This window comes from Neoarius graeffei, chromosome 8, assembly GCF_027579695.1.
Source record: "Neoarius graeffei isolate fNeoGra1 chromosome 8, fNeoGra1.pri, whole genome shotgun sequence".
In the NCBI taxonomy this organism is placed as follows: Eukaryota; Metazoa; Chordata; class Actinopteri; order Siluriformes; family Ariidae; genus Neoarius; species Neoarius graeffei.
This window is the reverse complement of record NC_083576.1, coordinates 32412539-32432784: the sequence shown is the minus strand read 5'-3', so window position 1 is coordinate 32432784 and position 20246 is coordinate 32412539. Positions and strand designations below refer to the sequence as shown.

General features: G+C 41.1%; 1 protein-coding gene across 2 annotated transcripts in view; it reads left to right on the top strand.

Annotated features, from left to right (window-relative positions):
• Positions 1-11931: 11931 nt before the first annotated feature.
• The window catches only part of polr1d (RNA polymerase I and III subunit D), a 75510-nt gene continuing 67195 nt past the window's right edge, over positions 11932-20246 (top strand). For both annotated transcript variants that reach the window (XM_060927585.1, XM_060927584.1), the window contains exon 1: positions 11932-11990. In XM_060927585.1, coding sequence (XP_060783568.1) covers positions 11949-11990 — 42 coding nt within the window. In that variant the 5' untranslated portion in view covers positions 11932-11948. The remainder of the gene's footprint in view (positions 11991-20246) is intronic.

The window sequence follows — 20246 nt, the reverse complement described above, 5'->3', positions numbered from 1 at the left end:
CATCCCGGAAATGACGTTTCCTTCAGCGGTACAGTTTCCCAGGATCGAATTTTGGTTAAAATGTCACATCACATTCTCTCTCTCAAGACAAAGCACTACAGGTAAATACGACAATAATTTTGGTCACCTTGTAAGTCACAGTAACTAATGTGAAGACACCTTAAACCGGATTGTAATGAAACAGTTTTCCATTAAAATATTGTTTTAATCCCTAACCCTACTTAGAAGAACATTAATGAGGGATTTCCCAAAATGTTGTTTATTATTATTATTATTGGATTTATGTCTGATTTTATACTGAAAATTTTTTTCCAAACTCTTCGTTACACAATAACTATTGTATACTGTATACAGTTGAATTATTAATATATCGCTGGCGCAGATTTTGTTATTTAAAAAAAAAATTATAAAAATAGACTACAGCCAGTATGGCTACTTGGAATTGTGACTTGATTGCAGATACCGAAATATGCCCGCCGGTTTTTTTTTTTTTTAATTAATAAAGTTTAAAAAATCGTTATGTGGGATTGAGCTGAAGAGTTTATGGAATAATTTTCTATTTAATAGTAGGTCCTAGCTTTGTTTTTTTCGCTCGTGACACGAATGCAGTGAAAAAAGCAAGCTGGGCGAGTCCTGTTGGATTTTAACAGGGCACGGGAACTCCGTGCATCGACATAATAAATTCCCAGACTGCACTGTAGACTACATGGTATGCGCCATCCTTTTATGTTTATGGTATCGTTAACATGCATGTTCACAAGCCAAAATGATAAAATACTGCAGCAGGCTTGGTACATGGTACATGTGCCATTTTGGGGTTGAGCCTCACTTTGATTTTTATGACAGCGGCTGGATAGGTCTGTGGGAGATGTTGATTTTTGCAATGGCTCTGAAGAAAATCTGCTTGAAATCCCCTGAGTCTTAAGACTAAGACTTATTATAGGACTTGTTCACATGCAACTCACACAATCATTGTACATTTATCTCAGTCAGACTCAGGAGCTCAGATTGCAGTTATTGACTTTGCATTACAGACATGCAACTCTTGCAGTCTTTGTTTATAGTTATCTCAGTATTAAGCTCTGTCTTAAGTGGTCACTTAAATTCCCTCAGTTTACCTGGGTATATTCACTGTCTTATACTGTATGTACATTGAATGTCCTGAGCAGGAACTCAGATTGCAGTTGCTAAAATAGTAATAATTTATTGATAGAAGGTGTTTTGTGGTCAGTATACTACACTGTAGTGTCATGTGGTAATGCATTATATAACAGTGCAACTTTCACAAATATTGCCATATATCAGTTGTAATTATGTTCTACGCATATACCTGCAACTCTGACAATATCATTTTCCGTGACAAATAAAATGGTTTTGAAAGTGCCTACTTTTAAAACATATTTTTGATATGGTAATATTCTTTAAGAGATTTCATTTACAACATGTCTCTGACAGCTCAAAATACATCTCTGGGCATTTAAAAACTGCAGAGCTTCTGGGGGCCTCTGGTGGTCCCGGACCCCTGGCCTTACTGCGTTGACCCCCCCCCCCCCCCCATTTCCTGGCTCCGCCCCGTATCGTCTATTACTTTGACCTCTTTTACAGTTTGGATGCAGATTCTTGGAGACATTGAAACTTGCTAAAGTTCCATATGAGAAAAGCATTTTATATATTTTAAAAATGTTTCTTAGCTCACAAATTATATTTTCCCAGGAAATACAGAATTCTGTATAGCATTTTAAATGTAAAACTTCTTTTTTTTCCTCCTCGAGGACCTGAGGCACCAATTTGGGACAATAACACTAATAACACCACCACCACTACTACTACTACTAAGAAGAGGAATCAGAATCAGGTCAAGAGTCAGTGCGTTTACATGCATATAGAGAGAATCGAATTTCTGCCGTTGCTCGACTGAAATCGAAGTTCAAAATGCCATGTATACACCTTAATTCGGCTGAAATTGAACCGAACTTGATTTCTCGGGATCGAGCTACACGACCTAGATTATGCGATTTCTGCCGAGCTACTTAGTGCATGTATACCCTATTGAGCTACGTATTCGAGCTACTTACTTCAGCACACGGGCGCAGATAGAGGGGGGGACGGGGGGGATTCGTCCCACCCAGATTTAAATTCACCTCGTTCGGTCCCCCCCACTTATAGGGAGGAAAAAACGTCTATGCTGTCTTATTTCTTTGCATAAGGCAAACCTCACGGAAAAATCAAAAGACTAATTACCATTCGGTTTATTGAGGTGCACGGCAGTACATACATAGCTGCAACTGCGCAGACTGCACAGGTTGCGAGCTCGAGCTTGGTTGCTATGGTTACAAGTTTGACAGGCATATCGGGGACAGCGCCTCCTAGTTCAGGACCCCAACACGGCATGATGAAGGGTGCCAAAAGGCAGAAAACGATTGCATCGTTTTAAAAAAAAAAAACGACTGTAAGTAAACTGTGCCTTACTTTATCATATCACCTTGCAATTTTTTGATAGTCTGTTCAAAGTAACGTCGTAGTGAAAGTAAAATCGTACGGAGTAGAGATGCCTTTCTGGTAGCCTCCTTCTTTCGGTGGTAGCCTGTAGATACAGTGCTCAGAAGGCAGTTTTGATGTTTAATCTGGCGTTCCCTGCCATAATTTCAGCGAGCATATTGTTTCATAAGGAAACTTTGCGAAGAGTTGTTGACTGACTGCCGCTCATGCAACACACAGGCATAGTTAGAAAGTCAGGATGCACTGGTTTACACTTTACACACACACACACGTAGCCCAGCCTCTCGCTATGGTTAACAGTTGGAACTTAGCGGTTTTAAAACTAGTTTTGCAATTTCTGTGCGTGATGATAATGTGTAAACTTTGGATTTCCATAGGCTATGTTAAAATGTTATCATTGTCCTGGCCTGCAGGTAGTTCCTGGTGATGGCAGTGAGGGAGGTGAAATAACATGTATACACACTACCGTTCAAAAGTTTGGGGTCACCCAGACAATTTTGTGTTTTCCATGAAAAGTCACACTTTTATTTACCACCATAAGTTGTAAAATGAATAGAAAATATAGTCAAGACATTTTTCTGGCCATTTTGAGCATTTAATCGACCCCACAAATGTGATGCTCCAGAAACTCAATCTGCTCAAAGGAAGGTCAGTTTTATAGCTTCTCTAAAGAGCTCAACTGTTTTCAGCTGTGCTAACATGATTGTACAAGGGTTTTCTAATCATCCATTAGCCTTCTGAGGCAATGAGCAAACACATTGTACCATTAGAACACTGGAGTGAGTTGCTGGAAATGGGCCTCTATACACCTATGGAGATATTGCACTGAAAACCAGCTAGAATAGTCATTTACCACATTAGCAATGTATAGAGTGGATTTCTGATTAGTTTAAAGTGATCTTCATTGAAAAGAACAGTGCTTTTCTTTCAAAAATAAGGAAATTTCGAAGTGACCCCAAACTTTTGAACGGTAGTGTGTGTGTATATATATATATATATATATATATATATATATATATATATATACACACACACACACATATACACAAAATGGAATCATTTGCTGACAACTCAGTCCCCCCCAGTTCAAAAATCCTATCTGCGCCCCTGCTTCAGCACTGCCCCTTCCGGGAGTGACGAGTGACGAGACCACAAGGGAAACACAACAGCCTCGGTCGGCATGACAACAAATCATGACAACGGCATGAATCTTTTCTTTTTGTGGCATTGTTTGCACTGTTAAAATTTAGCTCACTTACTGTATCACCAAGTACAGCTGTTGCATAGCTGTGAATTGTGTACATAAACAAGTCACTGTATTTGTGTGTGTGTGTATATATATCTGTCCAACATCTGAAGAATGTCAATAAAAACAAAACAATTGAACTTTTTGTGTGTTTATTAAGACAAGTTAAATTGTAAGCAAAAAAAAAAATTTTTTTTGGAAGCAAAAAATGGACTTTAGAAAAATATTATTGTGCAAAATAAGTTGTCTTACAAAACAGTGGTCTGCGCCGGACAGTTTGTAGCCATACAGTCTGTTAGAGCAAGCCGAACAGCTTGAGCACGGAACTGCCAGTGTTGCCAGATTGGGGGTTTTAAGTGCATTTTAGCGGATTTGAACATGTTTTGGGCTGGAATACGTCAGCAGTATCTGGCAACACTATAGCTCTTCTTCATGACGACAACCGGAAGTGTACCAACACGATGGGGCGTGTAGCGCCACGTGTGGCTCGGGTGCACAATGCACCTTGCACAATAGCCCGATTTCACTTGTGCATGTAGGATTGGATTTCTCTGGCACCCCTGCTGGGACCCTTTGCTCGATTACCGACAGCAGCTCGATTTGGACGTGCATGTAAACGTACTGAGTGTTGACACACACAAGGAATTTGGTTCCGGCAGTTGGTGTCTCTCTAGCGATACAGAAGGGAACAAAACAACAACAATAATAATAAAAGTCTTCATTTTCACATATTGCACTTGTGTACAGAAGAGAAAAGTGCTTGTTTTCGCATATTCTATTCCAGTGTGTTAGGAAGACTTGGTCAGAGCATCGCCATTATGGTGCACCAGGAGCAGTTGCAGTTTAAGGACCTGAATCAAAATGATACTGTCATAAAATCAGTTTTGTTCTGAAAAAAAACATGGCATTGTTACTGTGAGGGAAACGATACTGTTTCTTTTCTACTCTGAATATGATAAACAGTTGAATCATGTTTTATTTCCATTTGTTGAAAAAGAATGCTTCTCTCATTAATTTAGGCTCAATCGCAAATAACTCCATATATTGGTCATTTGAGGGGTGTTCACACGGCAACTTTTACTCCGGTGTAGCACCGGGGCTGCCCCGGTAGAGCGTTCACACGGTACAAAGTTATACCGGTGTAGCCCCTGAAAGCTGCTTAAACCGGTGCAAATCTAACCCTGCTCGGGAGGTGGTTTAAGAAATTTACTCCGGAGTAAATGCTAGTTTGCGGGGCAGCACCGATATAAAATGGGCCGTCTGAACGCTACAGGGGTAGACTCGCTACGCGTGAGGAGAGTTGATTACATACGGGCATTGCATAATTTGCATCCTGGTATTTTGCGCTTCCAAAATGGCGAATATCAACAACAACAGAACTGCGTGTCTTCCAGTGTTGCCAGATTGTCAGTTTTAAGTGCATTTTGGTGGATTTGAACATATTTTGGGATGGAAAAAGTCAGCAATATCTGGCAACACTGGTGTCTTCATCCACGTTGTTTTCCCGGCGCTTGATGATGCCATGACAACCGGGAAAAGGAAGTACATTTTCACGCATGCGCATATTTCATTTCCGCATTATTACTATCGGAAATGATAGTAATAATGATAGGAAATGATGATAATAATAAAAGGAAATGATATCAAAACTTTATTACTATCAAAGGAAATGATAGTAATAAAGTTTTTGCTACTATAACACGGTCGCAGAAACTGCCGTGTGACCGCAAGTGGGGCTGCACCGGTGCTAACACGCTTCTCTCTAGTAAGCAGGGTTGTGACGTGTGAACGCTCCACAAAATTTACACCGGTGTAAGATATATCGCAACAAAATACATCGGTGCAGCATCGATGCAAATATGTGCCGTGTGAACAGGGCTATAGTGTATAAGGAGTAAGTATAGGTTCATACCCTATGAAGTACACTAGGCAGCAACTGATGCAACTGGTGGTGAGTCTCAGGTCTGGGAGGACTTGAATATTGGGGAAAGTGGAGTTACCCCTTAATCACCATTGCTCCCAGGTCCACTCTGACTCAGAATGGTAGCACCTGCCTGGGTTCCAGCTATGGGTTAAATAGTACATCACCAGTAAGGTGCTGGCAGCAGGACACTTTTTGGTGCAATGTGGCAGATGAACCCAACAGGGTCAATGGCACACCACCAGATGGCATGTGGAAGAGCCACTCAAATGGCCAACGGATGGCACCACTCGGCAAGTCAGTTGTCACTGCAGGGCAACTTCCATACCAGTCAGATCTGTGGCACTTTTGTGCACCACTTGGCATCAGGTCTGGTGGTCCAGAGAGACAACACGATGGGGGCACGACATCATTTGCCTTACCTTACTCTGAAGTCGCTTCGTTCGGAGAGGAGCATAGTATCAAGTCAAGTCAACTTTATTGTCAAATATGCTATACATGCTCAACATACAGCACAGATGAAATTTCAGTCCTCTCTGACCCATGGTGCAAACAGGCAATGCAATAAATAAATAGAATAATTGAAATAAACAATATAAACAGTATAAACACTCTAGATAAGAAATAGACATAGACTAAACACTCATACACATACACACACACACACACACACACGCGCGCATATACTAGTGCATCTCAAAAAATTAGAATATTGTGAAAAAGTTCACTATTTTCCATCAGTTATTTAAGAAAGTGAAAATGTTATATATTATAGACTCATTACATATAAGCTAAAATGTTTCAAGCATTTTTCTATTTTAATTTTAATCAGTATGGCATACAGTACAAAAACATTAAAAAAATCTCAAAATATTAGAATATTTCATTTCAAGTTTGAGTAAAACAGTATGAACACAGTGTATCCCTCGGTCTAGTTCAGTACACACAACCACAATCATGGGCAAGACTGCTGACTTGACTGTTGTCCAGAAGATGATCACTGATGCCCTCCACAAGGAGGGTAAGCCACAAAAGGTCATTGCTGAAAAGGGTGGCTGGAAAAGGTGCACAAGCAACAGGGATGGCCGCAGTCTTGAGAGGATTGTCAAGAAAAGTTGATTCAAGAACTTGGGAGAGCTTCACAAGGAGTGGACTGAGGCTGGTGTCAGTGTATCAAGACCCATCACGAACAGACATCTTCAAGAAAGGGGATACAACTTTCGCATTCCTAATATCAAGCTACTCCTGAGCCAGAGACAATGTCAAAAGTGTCTTATCTGGGCTAAGGAGAGAAAGAAATGGACTGTTGCTCAGTGGTCCAAAGTCCTCTTTTCAGATGAAAATACATTTTGCGTTTAATTTGGAAATCACGGTTCTAAAGTCTGGAGGAAGAGTGGAGAGGCACAGAATCCAAGGTGTTTGAAGCCCAGTGTGAAGTTTCCACAGTCTGTGATGATTTGGGGTGCCATGTCATCTGCTGATGTTGGTCCACTGTATTTTATCAAGTCCAAAGTCAACACAGCCATCTACCAGGAGATTTTAGAGCACTTCATGCTTCCATCTGCTGACGAGCTTTTTGGAGATCCTGATTTCCTTTTCCAGCAGGACTTAGCACCGACCTACAGTGCCAAAACTACTACCAAATGGTTTGCTGACCATGTTATTACTGTGTTTGATTGGCCAGCCAACTTGCCTGACCTGAACCCCATAGAGAATCTATGGGGTATTGTCAAGAGGAAGATGAGAAACACCCGACCCAAAAATACAGATACGCTGAAGGCCACTATCAAAGCAACCTGGGCTTCAATAACACCTCAGCAGTGACAGACTGATCACCTCCATGCCACACCACATTGATACAGTAATTCATGGTAAAGGAGCCCCAACCAAGTATTGAGTGTATAAATGAATATACTTTTCAGAAGTTGGACATTTCTGTATTGTAAATCCTTTTTTTGATTGATCTTAGGGAATATTCTAATAATTTGAGATACTGGATTTCTGATTTTCATGAGCTATAAGCCATAATCAAAATTAAAACAAAAGGCTTTAAATATTTCACTTTACATGTAATGAATATAGAATATATGAAAGTTTACCTTTTTGAATTAAATTATGAAAAAAAGGAACTTTTTCATGGTATTCTAATTTTTTGAGATGCACTAGTGTGTGTGTGTGTGTGTGTGTGTGTGTATATATATATATTGGAGCAAAAGGACATAAAATAAACAGTCAAGGGCACTTGAGGTATAGCAGGTAAACATGAAATAACCAGTATAAACAATAAACTAATAGCTGTTAAGGTGAGGTAGTGCGGAATAGTGCAAATGAGCGAGGTAAAGTGAAATGTGCAGTCCCTGAGTTCAGTGTGCGAATGAATGTTGTGTGTGTGTGTGTGTGTGTGTGTTTGGGGTGGGGACTGTGAGGGTGACATGATTTCAGATGCTGAAGAGCGGGCAGGGGGGTGTGCAGGCAGAATCTGTGGCAGGGGGCAGAGGGGGGAGGAGGGGCAGAACAGGGAGGGAGTTGAGCCTCCTGACCACCTGGTGAAAGAAACTGTCCTTGAGCCTGCTGGTTTTGGCCCAGAGACTCCACAGTCTCCTCCCCGATGGCAGCAGGCTGAAGAGGCTGTGAAATGGGTGGGTGGGGTCACCTGCAATCCTGATGGCTTTGCGGGTGAGGCAGGAGTTATAGATTTCCATAAGAGAAGAGAGAGAGAGACACCAATGATCCTCTCAGCTGCTCTCACGATGCGCTGCAGAGTCTTGCAGCAGGACACGGTGCAGGCGCCGTACCACATGGTGATGCAGCTGGTCAGGATGTTCTCGATGTTGCCTCTGTAGAATGTGTGCATGATGGGGGCCGGGGCTCTTGCTCTCCTCAGTTTGCAGAGGAAGTACAGACGCTGTTGGGCTTTTTTGGCCAGTGATGCGGTGTTGTTGCTCCAGGACAGGTCTTCAGAGATGTGCACACCCAGAAACTTGGTGCTGCTCACCCTCTCCACTGCAGCACCGTTGATAGTTAGTGGAGCATGCTGAGTGTGCGCTCTCCTGAAGTCCGCAACAATCTCCTTCATCTTCTCCACGTTCAGGCAGAGATTGTTGTCCTTGCACCACATGGCCAAGTGGCTCACCTCACTCCTGTAGATTGTCTCATCGCCATTGTTGATGAGACCCACCACAGTCGTGTCGTTCGCAAACTTAATGAAGAGGTTAGAGCTGGATGTTGGTGTGCAGTCGTGGGTTAGCAGAGTGAAGAGGAGGGGGCTCAGCACACATCCTTGGGGGGCCCCCGTGTTCAATGTGATGGTGCTGGAGGAGTTGCTGCCGACCCGTACAGACTGTGGTCTCCCCATCAGGAAGTCCAGCAGCCAGTTGCACAGGGAGGTGTTGAGTCCCAGCTGGTCCAGTTTATGAATGAGCTGCTGAGGAATGATTGTGTTGAATGCTGAGCTAAAGTCTATGAACAGCATTCTGACGTACGAGTCTTTTGTCTCCAGGTGGGTGAGGGCTGAGTGGAGGGCAGTGGAGATGGCGTCATCGGTCAAACGGTTGGACTGATATACAAACTGGAAAGGGTCCAGGGCGGGGGGGGAGGGCAGACTTATATGCCGCATGACTAGCCGCTCGAAGCACTTCATGAGGATGGGAGTGAGTGCATCCGGGCGGTAGTCATTGAAGCAGGAGGGAGACGGCTTCTTCGGAACCAGGATGATGGTGGTGGCTTTGAGGCACGTGGGGACAACGGCCTGGCTCAACGAGATGTTGAAGATGTCTATAAAGACATCTGTGAGCTCCTCAGCACAGTCTCTCAGGACATGACCAGGAATGTTATCAGGACCCGGGGCTTTCCGTGCATTTGTCATCCTGAGAGCTCTCCTCACGCTGTCTGGGGACAGCATCGACACCTGGTCGCCGGGAGGTGGTGGGGTCTTCTGTGCCGTGGTGCTGTGGTCTGCCTCAAGAGAGCTCATGAGGCCAGACATTCCACAGTGGCTCGGCCAGGTGGTTCGTGCCGCCGCTGTTGGCGACGTTGTTGCTCTGGTGTGGGCCTTGCGTCCTGTCTGCATTTCTGTGCATCCTAATGAAGCAGTCATCATTGATAGCGATGGACAACCGTTGACACTAGGCAGTATGCGCTATTTGGGATTTGGAGTGGGCTCAAGCCACTGATCTCTTCATAAAACATCTGGAGAGCTCATTTACCAATACGCACTATAGAGATGAGTGAAGCCATCTGGCCGCCATATTACCACACACATCACGTGTATTTGGCTTATGTGTTAAAGCATCGTATCTGATCAAATTTGCCCCAAGAAAAGTATTTCCTGACTCTTTCTTTCTTTCTTTCTTTCTTTCTTTCTTTCTTTCTTTCTTTCACTACCTCCTATTTTCTCAACTTTACCCACATTCCTTATATATCTTTATAGCGCTCCCCTTCACTGTTATTGTTTTTTTTTCCTTTGCCAGTTCAGTCTCTGATCATTTTTTGAACGGCTCTTTTACTACAATAATTATTTTTTTGAAGATTATTTCAGTTTTTCTCTTATACAGTGTAACTTTCTCTTTTGTATTTCTTCCTTTCTGTTTAGGACAGTTGTTGAAACAGAATTATTTTCTCATATTCTTTGCCATTTTCACTTCATTCTCATAGTCATGCCTTTACAGTATTTATTGGTCACATAATTCACATTACACATGAATCGATCCTGATATAGTTCAATAACTTATAGATTATTCCTCAGTGCTCACACTAATATCTCACATCTCATTTTCTTTAATATACATTGGCTTTTTTATACTATTGAACTGTTGTATTGATTTTATTTTTGTTTGATATAGTTATAAATAAATATTGCCTGATGTTATTGAGATTTTCTTGAAATTTACATAATTTTTTTAATGTTTTGGAAATATTAATTTGTATGGAAATATTTTCTAATAAATGGAGTATTATAGAATAATTTGTTATTATGCAGTAAATTGTAATTAATTTAAGACTTCATTTTATTATTATTAGATTATTGATTGATTGATTGATTGATTGATTATACATAATTTGGAAATATAACTACGGATTGGTATCAATCTGTTTCAAAATAGTTAATTTGTAATATCTACATGTAACACTCTGTTTCATCCATTATTTGCATGATTAGTTTCATTTCATTTTTTCCTTCTGTGCAATAGAATGTATTTGTTTATTTTATTTAATTGCTTATCTGGAACAGTATATGAGGGTTCGCATGCCTCCGGGCAACAGGAAATTACGTTACTTTTGTGGACCCTGACCCACATGCTGTCTCCATCTCTGTGGAAACCAGAATTGTTCTGTCATGTTGTAATGTACACTTTGTTTTCTTCTCTGTTATGCATGTATTGTCTATGTATTTTCTATTTGGTTGAATCTTTAATGATGAAGATCTTCAAATGAAGTCTTTTTTTGTCACATGCACACTCAAGCACAGTGAAATTTATCCTCTGCATTTAACCTATCTGAAGCACTGAACACACACACTCAGAGCAGTGGGCAGCTATTGGAGAGCAGTTGGAGGTTAGGTGCCTTGCTCAAGGGCACTTCAGCCCAAGGCTGCCTCATGTTAACCTAACCACGTCTTTGAACTGTGCAGGAAACCAGAGCACCCAGAGGAAACCCTCGCAAACATGGGGAGAACATGTGAACTCCACGCAGAAAGGCCCCCATCGGCCACTGGGCTTGAACCAAGTGCCTTCTTGCTGTGAGGCGACAGTGCTAACCACTACACCACCGTGCCACCCAAATAATAATAATAAAATCTGCAGTAATTTTCCTTAATGTATCCATATTGATAAAATGTATTGAATACTCCACAAATGTACTGTATACCCCACAAAAACCAACCATGCACACATACACACGCGTGTATAAATAACGTCCAGTTTGTGTTATTTTTTTCTCAGCAATTCGATGAATAACGTCCAGTTTTGTGTAGCTTCCTACTCAAAACATTTAAAAACTGAGGAGATTACAGGAATCCAAACAAAATGGAAAAACAGGTAAGACGTGTTGGAAATAAAACTGTGATAATTCATTAATAAGTAGCTTCCGAGGCAGAGATATGGCCGTGCCGATCCGATGTGTGTGGTAATATGGTGGCAAGATGGGTTCATTCTGACAAGCCAATGAGCTATCCAGATATTTTACGTCGAGATCAGTGGCTCAGACGTTGGAAAACAAAGAACGCCATGTGGTTGCGTCGCAGGTGAAACGTCATCTCTAAGCGACATCTTCAGTGGTGCAAGCATGGCTGGGACTGATACAGAACAGAAGCCGATTTTGGAGATGGTGAGTCGATTAAAGATGTACCTTTCACCCAGAAACTGATCTCATTATACGTATTTTTCCTGGTCATTCCAACTTCTCGCGAGAAGATGATCAAAATGTATTGTTTTCAGCCAACACGATTTGACCCTCAAGCAAAAGAAAAAAAAAAAACCGGAAAAAGTGTGTGTAGGTATTACATGGCGAATTTCAGCAGACAGTAAAGAGTACAGTACATTGGACAGATTAGTTGCATTAACAGCACATCAATTTGTATAATACCACAAGATCTGAATTAGGGAGGATGTGAAAATTCCTGTTATTACGACTGGAAAGCGTTCAAACAAAATAAAAAGTGGTAATTGCGGTATTTATCTGATAGTAACTAGCAGTATATAGCTATGTTCATGTTAAACATTAGCAGGGTACCTTCCTATATCTTTAATACAACTGAAATGATGACATTTATCAGCTGTTTTGCACTATAGGATAAGATGTAAACTAAAATTCACATTTTAATTCTGTATTTCCTTGTGGTTAATGTGTGGTCTTTTTAATCGATTTATTTAACCTTTACTTTAAACAGCCAATCTGTATGGAGTCACAGGAGTGCCATAAAATAATACATTTGTAAAAGAATAAGAAAATAAACAAAAGGATAGGAAAATAAATGCAGAAGTAAAAATAAAAGAATAAGAAAATAAATGCTTTTTAAACTGTTTTTGCTGTGCTCTTTTGCTTTTCCCTGTTTTTTTTTTTCTTTTGCTTGAGGGTTAAATCATGTTGGCTGAAAACACACGTGTGTGTGTGTTATTTTTATGTCTTGTTAGGGCCTGAGCACTGTTCGGTGCGAAGACCCTATTGTTTTTCGAAGGATTCCGCTTCTTCTTCTGCTTCTTCTTCTTATTTTTCTGTCATGTTTGGCCTTATTTGAGGCATTTCCCATGCACGAAAACTCATGAAATTTGATCCACACATCAGTCATTGTCACCGCTACTCAGCCACAGACTTTTGGCCCCGGGCATGGCCCAGGGACTTCATAGCGCTCCTTTTCCATTTCCCATTGAAATGAATGGGTAGAACTTTGGAATGATGATGTCATAAGGCCATTTGGAGTGAAATTACACATGGTCATTTTTAATGTACTCCTAGACGGTTCATCAAATTCATGTCAAACTTGGCAAACATGATGCCAAGATATTGCTGAAGTTGAATTGTTAAGGGATTTTTGATATGTTGTAATATGTTGAAATATTATAACCTATAATATGCCAAGATATTGCTGAATGTTGAACTTGATATCTTGTAATATGATTTTGATATGCTTTAGCTGTTATGGGCCTGTCTGGTATAGCGCCACCAACTGGCCAAGGAAAGAATAGGGTTTTGAATATGTTTTGACACATGATGAATTTTAACATGCTCCTCCTAGACGGTTCATGAGATTCATGTGAAATTTGTTATACGTGATGCCAAGATGTTGCTGATATTAAATTGCGAAGGGATTTTTGATATCTTGTAATATGTTGAAATGGCAATGCCTTAACTGATTGATCTGACACTTTACAAAATATTGTGTATTATGATCGTCATGATATTCACGTGTAATTCAGATGCCTAGCACAGCGCCACCATCTGGCCAAGCAGGAAATGGGGGAAAAAATGTTCAATTCATTGATGGATTGATCTGAAACTTTACAAAATATTGGATATCGTGAGTCTGATGATATATACAATTTTGTGTACACTCATACACACACAGTCATATGCGTATTTATGCACACACACACACACACACACACACACACACACTCTCACAAGTACGCACTCACGTACACGCAACATCTATGAGCACACACTCTTTCACACACACTTTTCTCTCTCTCTCTCTCTCCCTCTGACAAACAGACACACACACACACACACACACACACACAGACAATAATAGTGAACAGGGCCGTCGACAGGGGGGGACAACCGGGTATTTTGTCCCGGGCCCAGAACTGGTCCCTCATGAAGATGCCATTAATCATTCTGTTTCATTTCAAAATGTGTTGATTTGGGGGAGAAAAATGTGCTATATTTGCATTCAATGAATGATTTCTGGTTCTTTTGCCTTTATTGTCTTCGAAAATAGATTCAAGAACCCACCTACCACCCCTAATGCAGAAATGGTTTGCTCTTTGATTAAGGCGCCAAATAACACGGCACTATTCCATCATAACGCTTCGGCAATAAGCGTGCGAGCCCGTTTGCCAACATGCACAAGTCAGGAGCAAAGAAAAGAGAAAAAGAGATGAAGAAGCCAAGAGCCTCAGGGGCTCACTGCATAGATATTTTAGAAAAGATTCAGATGATGCAGTGGGGCAGCTGAGCCAGGTAAGACACAGATAACTTTTTTCCAGCCCCGTAATGTAACCCCAGCACGCGCGACGCGCCATTCATAATTATAAAATAGGGGATAGCAGGGAACACTGAAATGCACAGGGCATTGAATTATTTCATAAACATATCGGTTTAATAACACTGTGTTGCATATATCTCAATGAAGCAAAGAATAGCACATTGGCCCGCAATCATATCCAAATGTTTTAGGCACGCTTGCTGAGCTGCGCTGAGCTGGACTCCGGTTAGCTGAAAGCCCGTGGAACGCTGCCTCTTGTTAATTAAACCTTATTTTGTTGGAAATCATCCCATGTAGATACGACGGCATGTGAAATTGCCAGCTAGATAGAGTTTAATGTAACGAATGGGCTATAAATGGGGTGTTTTGAGGTTAGTCTGTTGCAAAACGTTAAACTTTCGCTTAGACTGGATACTGTTCAAACAATTCCCTTGCTCAAGTGAAAAATTGCGCCTGTATGAAAAGCGCAATTAATGAAAGTAGCCTAATAAGCCCTAAATGAATAAAACAACCTCTGTTTTATTGTTGTTGCTTACACGTTAAGATTTTGAAATCTTCTTGGTCCAGTTCTATATCCAGGGAACGTTGTAATCCTTTTGGTTTATCCGTAATAAATGTGTCAGCCCCCAGGTCAGATAGGCTAATGTTATGTGGTTGGGAGGGTGTCAATTTTTTTTGTAACATTCTAAATCGAGTACGGAAAGGACGTTTATGAAAAACAAGACAAAAAAATACACTGAAAAACTCATTGTACACATCACTAGTGGTGATGCTTCTATGTTCAGATTTTGGGAAAGCCATAACTCCGTTCTCATTGAGGCCCAGTTCCATCCCGTAAACAATCATTTTGGTTTATCAACTACCTGCGCTCAAACATGTCACAGGAGAGGCTCAATGGGCTGGCTATGCTCTCTATAGAGCGCGAACTTGCAAAGAAGCTGGACTTCAATGACCTTATTGACGACTTTGCCACAGCAAAAGTCCGGCTCATTGCATTTTGCACCTGAATAGTTGCAGACTAAGGAAATGTTCAAACTGTAAATATGTTGAAATGTTGAAATAAAATGATTGACTGTTATAATGGGCTTGGAATACCTGTTATTTAAGGGTTGGAGTGAATGGAGACTGTGAAAAGAGGGGTTGGGTGTGGGTGGTTGCTGTGTGGCGATGTGTGTGGGGGGGCACTCAAATTATTTTTGGGGGGGGCCCACTCAGATTATTTTGTCACGGGCCCAGCCAAAGCTGTCAACGACCCTGATAGTGAAGCTCCAGTGGAGCACCATACCTAAGAAAAAATGGTAAACCCATCGAGTTGATTTTTTTGTGCTTTGTCCCTGTACGTGTACCACCAGTCATATAGGGTGTTCACACGGCACATATTTGCATCGATGCTGCACCGATGTATTTTGTTGCGATATATCTTACACCGGTGTAAATTTTGCGGAGCGTTCACACGTCACAAACCTGCTTACTAGAGAGAAGCGTGTTAGCACCGGTGCAGCCCCACTTGCGGTCACACGGCAGTTTCTGCGACCGTGCTATAGCAAAAACTTTATTACTATCATTTCCTTTGATAGTAATAAAGTTTTGATATTTCCTTTTATTACTATCATTTCCTATCATTATTACTATCATTTCCGATAGTAATAATGCGGAAATGAAATATGCGCATGCGTGAAAATGTACTTCTTTTTCCCGGTTGTCATGGCATCACCAAGCGCCGGGAAAACAACGTGGATGAAGACACCAGTGTTGCCAGATATTGCTGACGTTTTCCAGCCCAAAATATGTTCAAATCCGCCAAAATGCACTTAAAACTGCCAAATCTGGCAACACCGGAAGACACGCAGTTCTGTTGTTGTTGATATTCGCCATTTTGGAAGCGCAAAATACCAGGATGCAAATTATGCAATGCCCGTATGTAATCAACTCTCCTCACGCGTAGCGAGTCTACCCCTGTAGCGTTCAGACGTCCCATTTTATATCGTTGCTGCCCCGCAAACTAGCATTTACTCCGGAGTAAATTTCTTAAACCACCTCCCGAGCAGGGTTAGATTTGCACCGGTTTAAGCAGCTTTCAGGGGCTACACCGGTATAACTTTGTACCGTGTGAACGCTCTACCGGGGCAGCCCCGGTGCTACACCGGAGTAAAAGTTGCCGTGTGAACACCCCTATACACACTGCGTAGTGGTCAGTGTTAGTAATTACCAGTCATACACACCGCCTAGTGGTCAGTGTTAGTAATTACTAGTCATACACACCGCCTAGTGGTCAGTGTTAGTAATTACCAGTCATACACACCGCCTAGTGGTCAGTGTTAGTAATTACCAGTCATACACACCGCCTAGTGGTCAGTGTTAGTAATTACCAGTCATGCACACCGCCTAGTGGTCAGTGCTAGCCAGTAAAGAAATAAAAGAGACTGGCTAGGATATAAGAAAATTCTACAACCCAGAAACAGATGGGAGCTCCGCTTTTAGGCAGTGCCTAAATCTATATATTAGTGGCCTGCCATCATTGTGCATTTTGTTGCAGCCATATGAAAACTCTGCATGTGTACACACACACACTGCAGACACAGGAAAGCTAAGATGACTTAAGATTACAGCGTGAGATAGAGATAAGGAGGAGACACGTATAGTTTTGTACATATATAAATGTACATTTTCACACCACAGAAACACACACACACACAGTCTTTGTCTGTCTATCTCTCATCCGTCAAGCAGTCATTGCATTTGCAACATGCACCTTACCTTTGAACATTTGATGAATATATGGCATGTGACTGTTTTGTTGGGTGGCGGAATGTCCTGGGTTGCGGAACCACACGTGCGAGGGCCCGTCAAGGCCACTAGCGGCTTTAATTTTCATCTTGTTTTCAGCCAACATGATTTGACCCTCAAGCAAAAGAAAAATAAAACAACAGGGAAAAAGAAAAAGTATGTGTGGGGGTGGGGTGGGGGGTACAGTGCTCTACATGATTATTGGCACCCCTTGTAAAGATTATTAAAAAGGGTTTTTAAAAATCCACCTTTTAATGAAGTCAGTTTATCTCAAACTGAAAAAATGAGAAAAATTCAAACTTTAATTGAAATAAATTTATTCAGAGAAAAACAAGTCCCTCATCAAGAAATTACTATCAACAAAAACACTTTCTGCTATTATTGCCACCTCTGGAAATTATAGTGACCGCAATGTAACTGAAGCATGTTTCCCATTTAAATTGTACATTTTTGAGTTGATAGGAGTGTGTAGGAACTTTCAAGCTGTAAATCCTGACTTCCTGATTAACTGGGGTACAAATGTGGCACAGAGGCCAAATTTCCTTAGTCATCCATCAACATAGGAAAGATAAGAGAACGCACAAACCAAATGAGAGAGAAGTGTGTTGACCTTCTTAAGTTTTATTTATATATACTCACCTGAAAATGTCCATTTCTACTGTTAGGGCAATAATAAAAAGGTGGACACCAACTGGAACTGTCACAAACTTTCCCAGAAGAGGACCCAAGTTTATTTTGCCCTCACATACAGTGAGGAGGATGGTAAGAGAGGCAAAAAAAAAGAAAATTCCAAGGATCACTGTTGGTAAATTACAAGAAAAAAGTAAAACCTTGAGGTTTCCAAGACACAACCTCCATGCCAACAGATTATTTGGAAGGTATGCCAGAAAAAAAATCTTTACTGTTGGTTAGTCACAAACGTAAGTAATAAGTTTGCGAACCGCTACTACAACTTTGACTGGAACCGTGTTCTATGGTCTGATGTAACAAAAATGGAGCTTTTTGGCAATAAACACTCAAGGTGGGTTTGGTGTAAAAAGAAAGATAGCTATAATGAAAAGAACCCTATTGCAACTGTAAGATATGATGGAAGTTCTGTGATGATTTGGAGCTGTTTTTCCTCCAGAGGCCCTGGAAACCTTGTTTCCTGGCATGAAGCCATGTATGCTAACTAAAACTGGGTCGTTATTGGATCTTCCAGCAGGACAATGATCTGAAGCATATGTCCAAATCAACCCCAAAAAATGGTTAGCTGAGCACAGAGTAAGCTTCTGCCATGGCCATCTCAGTCCCCTGACCTGAACCCCATTGAAAACCTGTGGGGTGAGCTGAAGAGGAGAGAGCACAAGAGAGGGCAGAGGACCTTGCATGATCTGGAGAGATCGTGCAAAGAGGAATGATCTCAGATGCCCTGCTCTGTATCTCCAACCTTACAAAATGTTATAGGAGAGACTCAGTGCTGTTTTACTGGCAAAGGAAGGTTGTACATACAGCGGTGACAATAATAGTGGCACCTGTGTTTTTGTTGAAAGTAACTATTTCTTGATGAGGGATTTGTTTTTCCCTGAATAAATTTATTTCCATTAAAGGTTGGATTTTTCTCTTTTTTTCAGTTTGAAATGAAGCTACTTTACCAAAAGGTGGATTTTTTTTTTCTAACCCTTTTTACTAATCTTTACGGGGGGGGCAATAATCATGGAGGACACTGTATATGTATGTATGTATGTTCTTAATTGAAGAGAAAACAGATGCATGTTTCAGTAAACATGTGCTTAATATAATTCTTAAAAACAGAAATGGGATGAATGTTGGTTTAGTTTGAGTGTTTGCTTGTAGTGTGAACCAGAAGAGATGTTAGATTTGGGAACTTTTTTAATTGAATATGGAGAGAGGCCCTAACAGGCACTGATTGATTGTAGCAAGTAATAGTACATTGGAGTTTTGAAAATTAAAGTAAATTGAGACTGTAGAGTAAAGAGATCAGTGATTTGTTCTGAAAGGAGTATTTGTGACAAGTAGAGCTGAAGCTTTTATCATGCAAATTACTTTTTCCATACAAAGTTGATTATTTTCCTCTAACAGCTTGCCCTGAAGTGTCCTATTCCTTTTATATCGCAGTAATCTGCCAGTGATTGCAGTTTTTCCATTAATTAAATAAGTAATCGTGCTCTAAAAATTACATATACATTTAATGTTGTGGAATGCAGTTTAATCAAGTTTGTTTCTGTTATGTTATAAACAGGGTTCTACAGTGCGCACGTTTCACTCGCATTTGCGAGCGAATTTTTCAGCATGCGAACGACAAAAAAAACCACGCGTATTCGTGCAAGGGCTTCTTGCGGCCGACAATTTAGGAAAGCACTGAGCACAGACGCGACGAATTTAACATTCTAAAATGTATCAAACGTTAAACTGAAAAGTATGTAAATCCAGCGCTGGATAGCCTACCTAATATAGTGTAACGAGTAACGGCCTGTATTGTTGTAAGTGTGTGTGTTCAGTGTTGTGTGTGTGTGCGTGCGTGTGTGTGCATGGGCGTAAAAATGCGTATGGACGGTATGGACGCGTCCATACCAATACTCAGCTGAGTTTAAAATGTCCATACCATTTTTGAATGGAGAAGCCGCGATGCGGGAAACGCTGAATAAAAACACCAAACGCGGTATCGCTTCCAGCTGATTTTCAGTTGTGAACAGACCTCTCAAAGACGGCTGACTATTGGTGGGGACAGGTAAAAAAGCTTTATGAAGTTTTGATTGGCCCACCTCCCGTTGCCTTGACGTTGCTATGGTTTTTGATTGGCCCACCTCCCATTGCCTTGATGTTGCTATGGTTTTTTTGTTGTCATTGGCTGTAAGCAGTAGCAAGCGGTAAAATCAGCATCCAGCTCGCTGCTACAGCAAAACAGCACACAGGCAGTGATGTCGGGCAATAAAAGAAAACGTAAGGAGGACATAAAGCCTCGGTCACAACCGGACGTACGATTTTTTGGCCGTGCGATTTTTGGCGTTTCCCAAATCGCTGCATTGTTGGTTTTTTTTTGTTCGTGGAGAACGTAGTTGTGGTGACCATGAAGGAGTAAGATCACC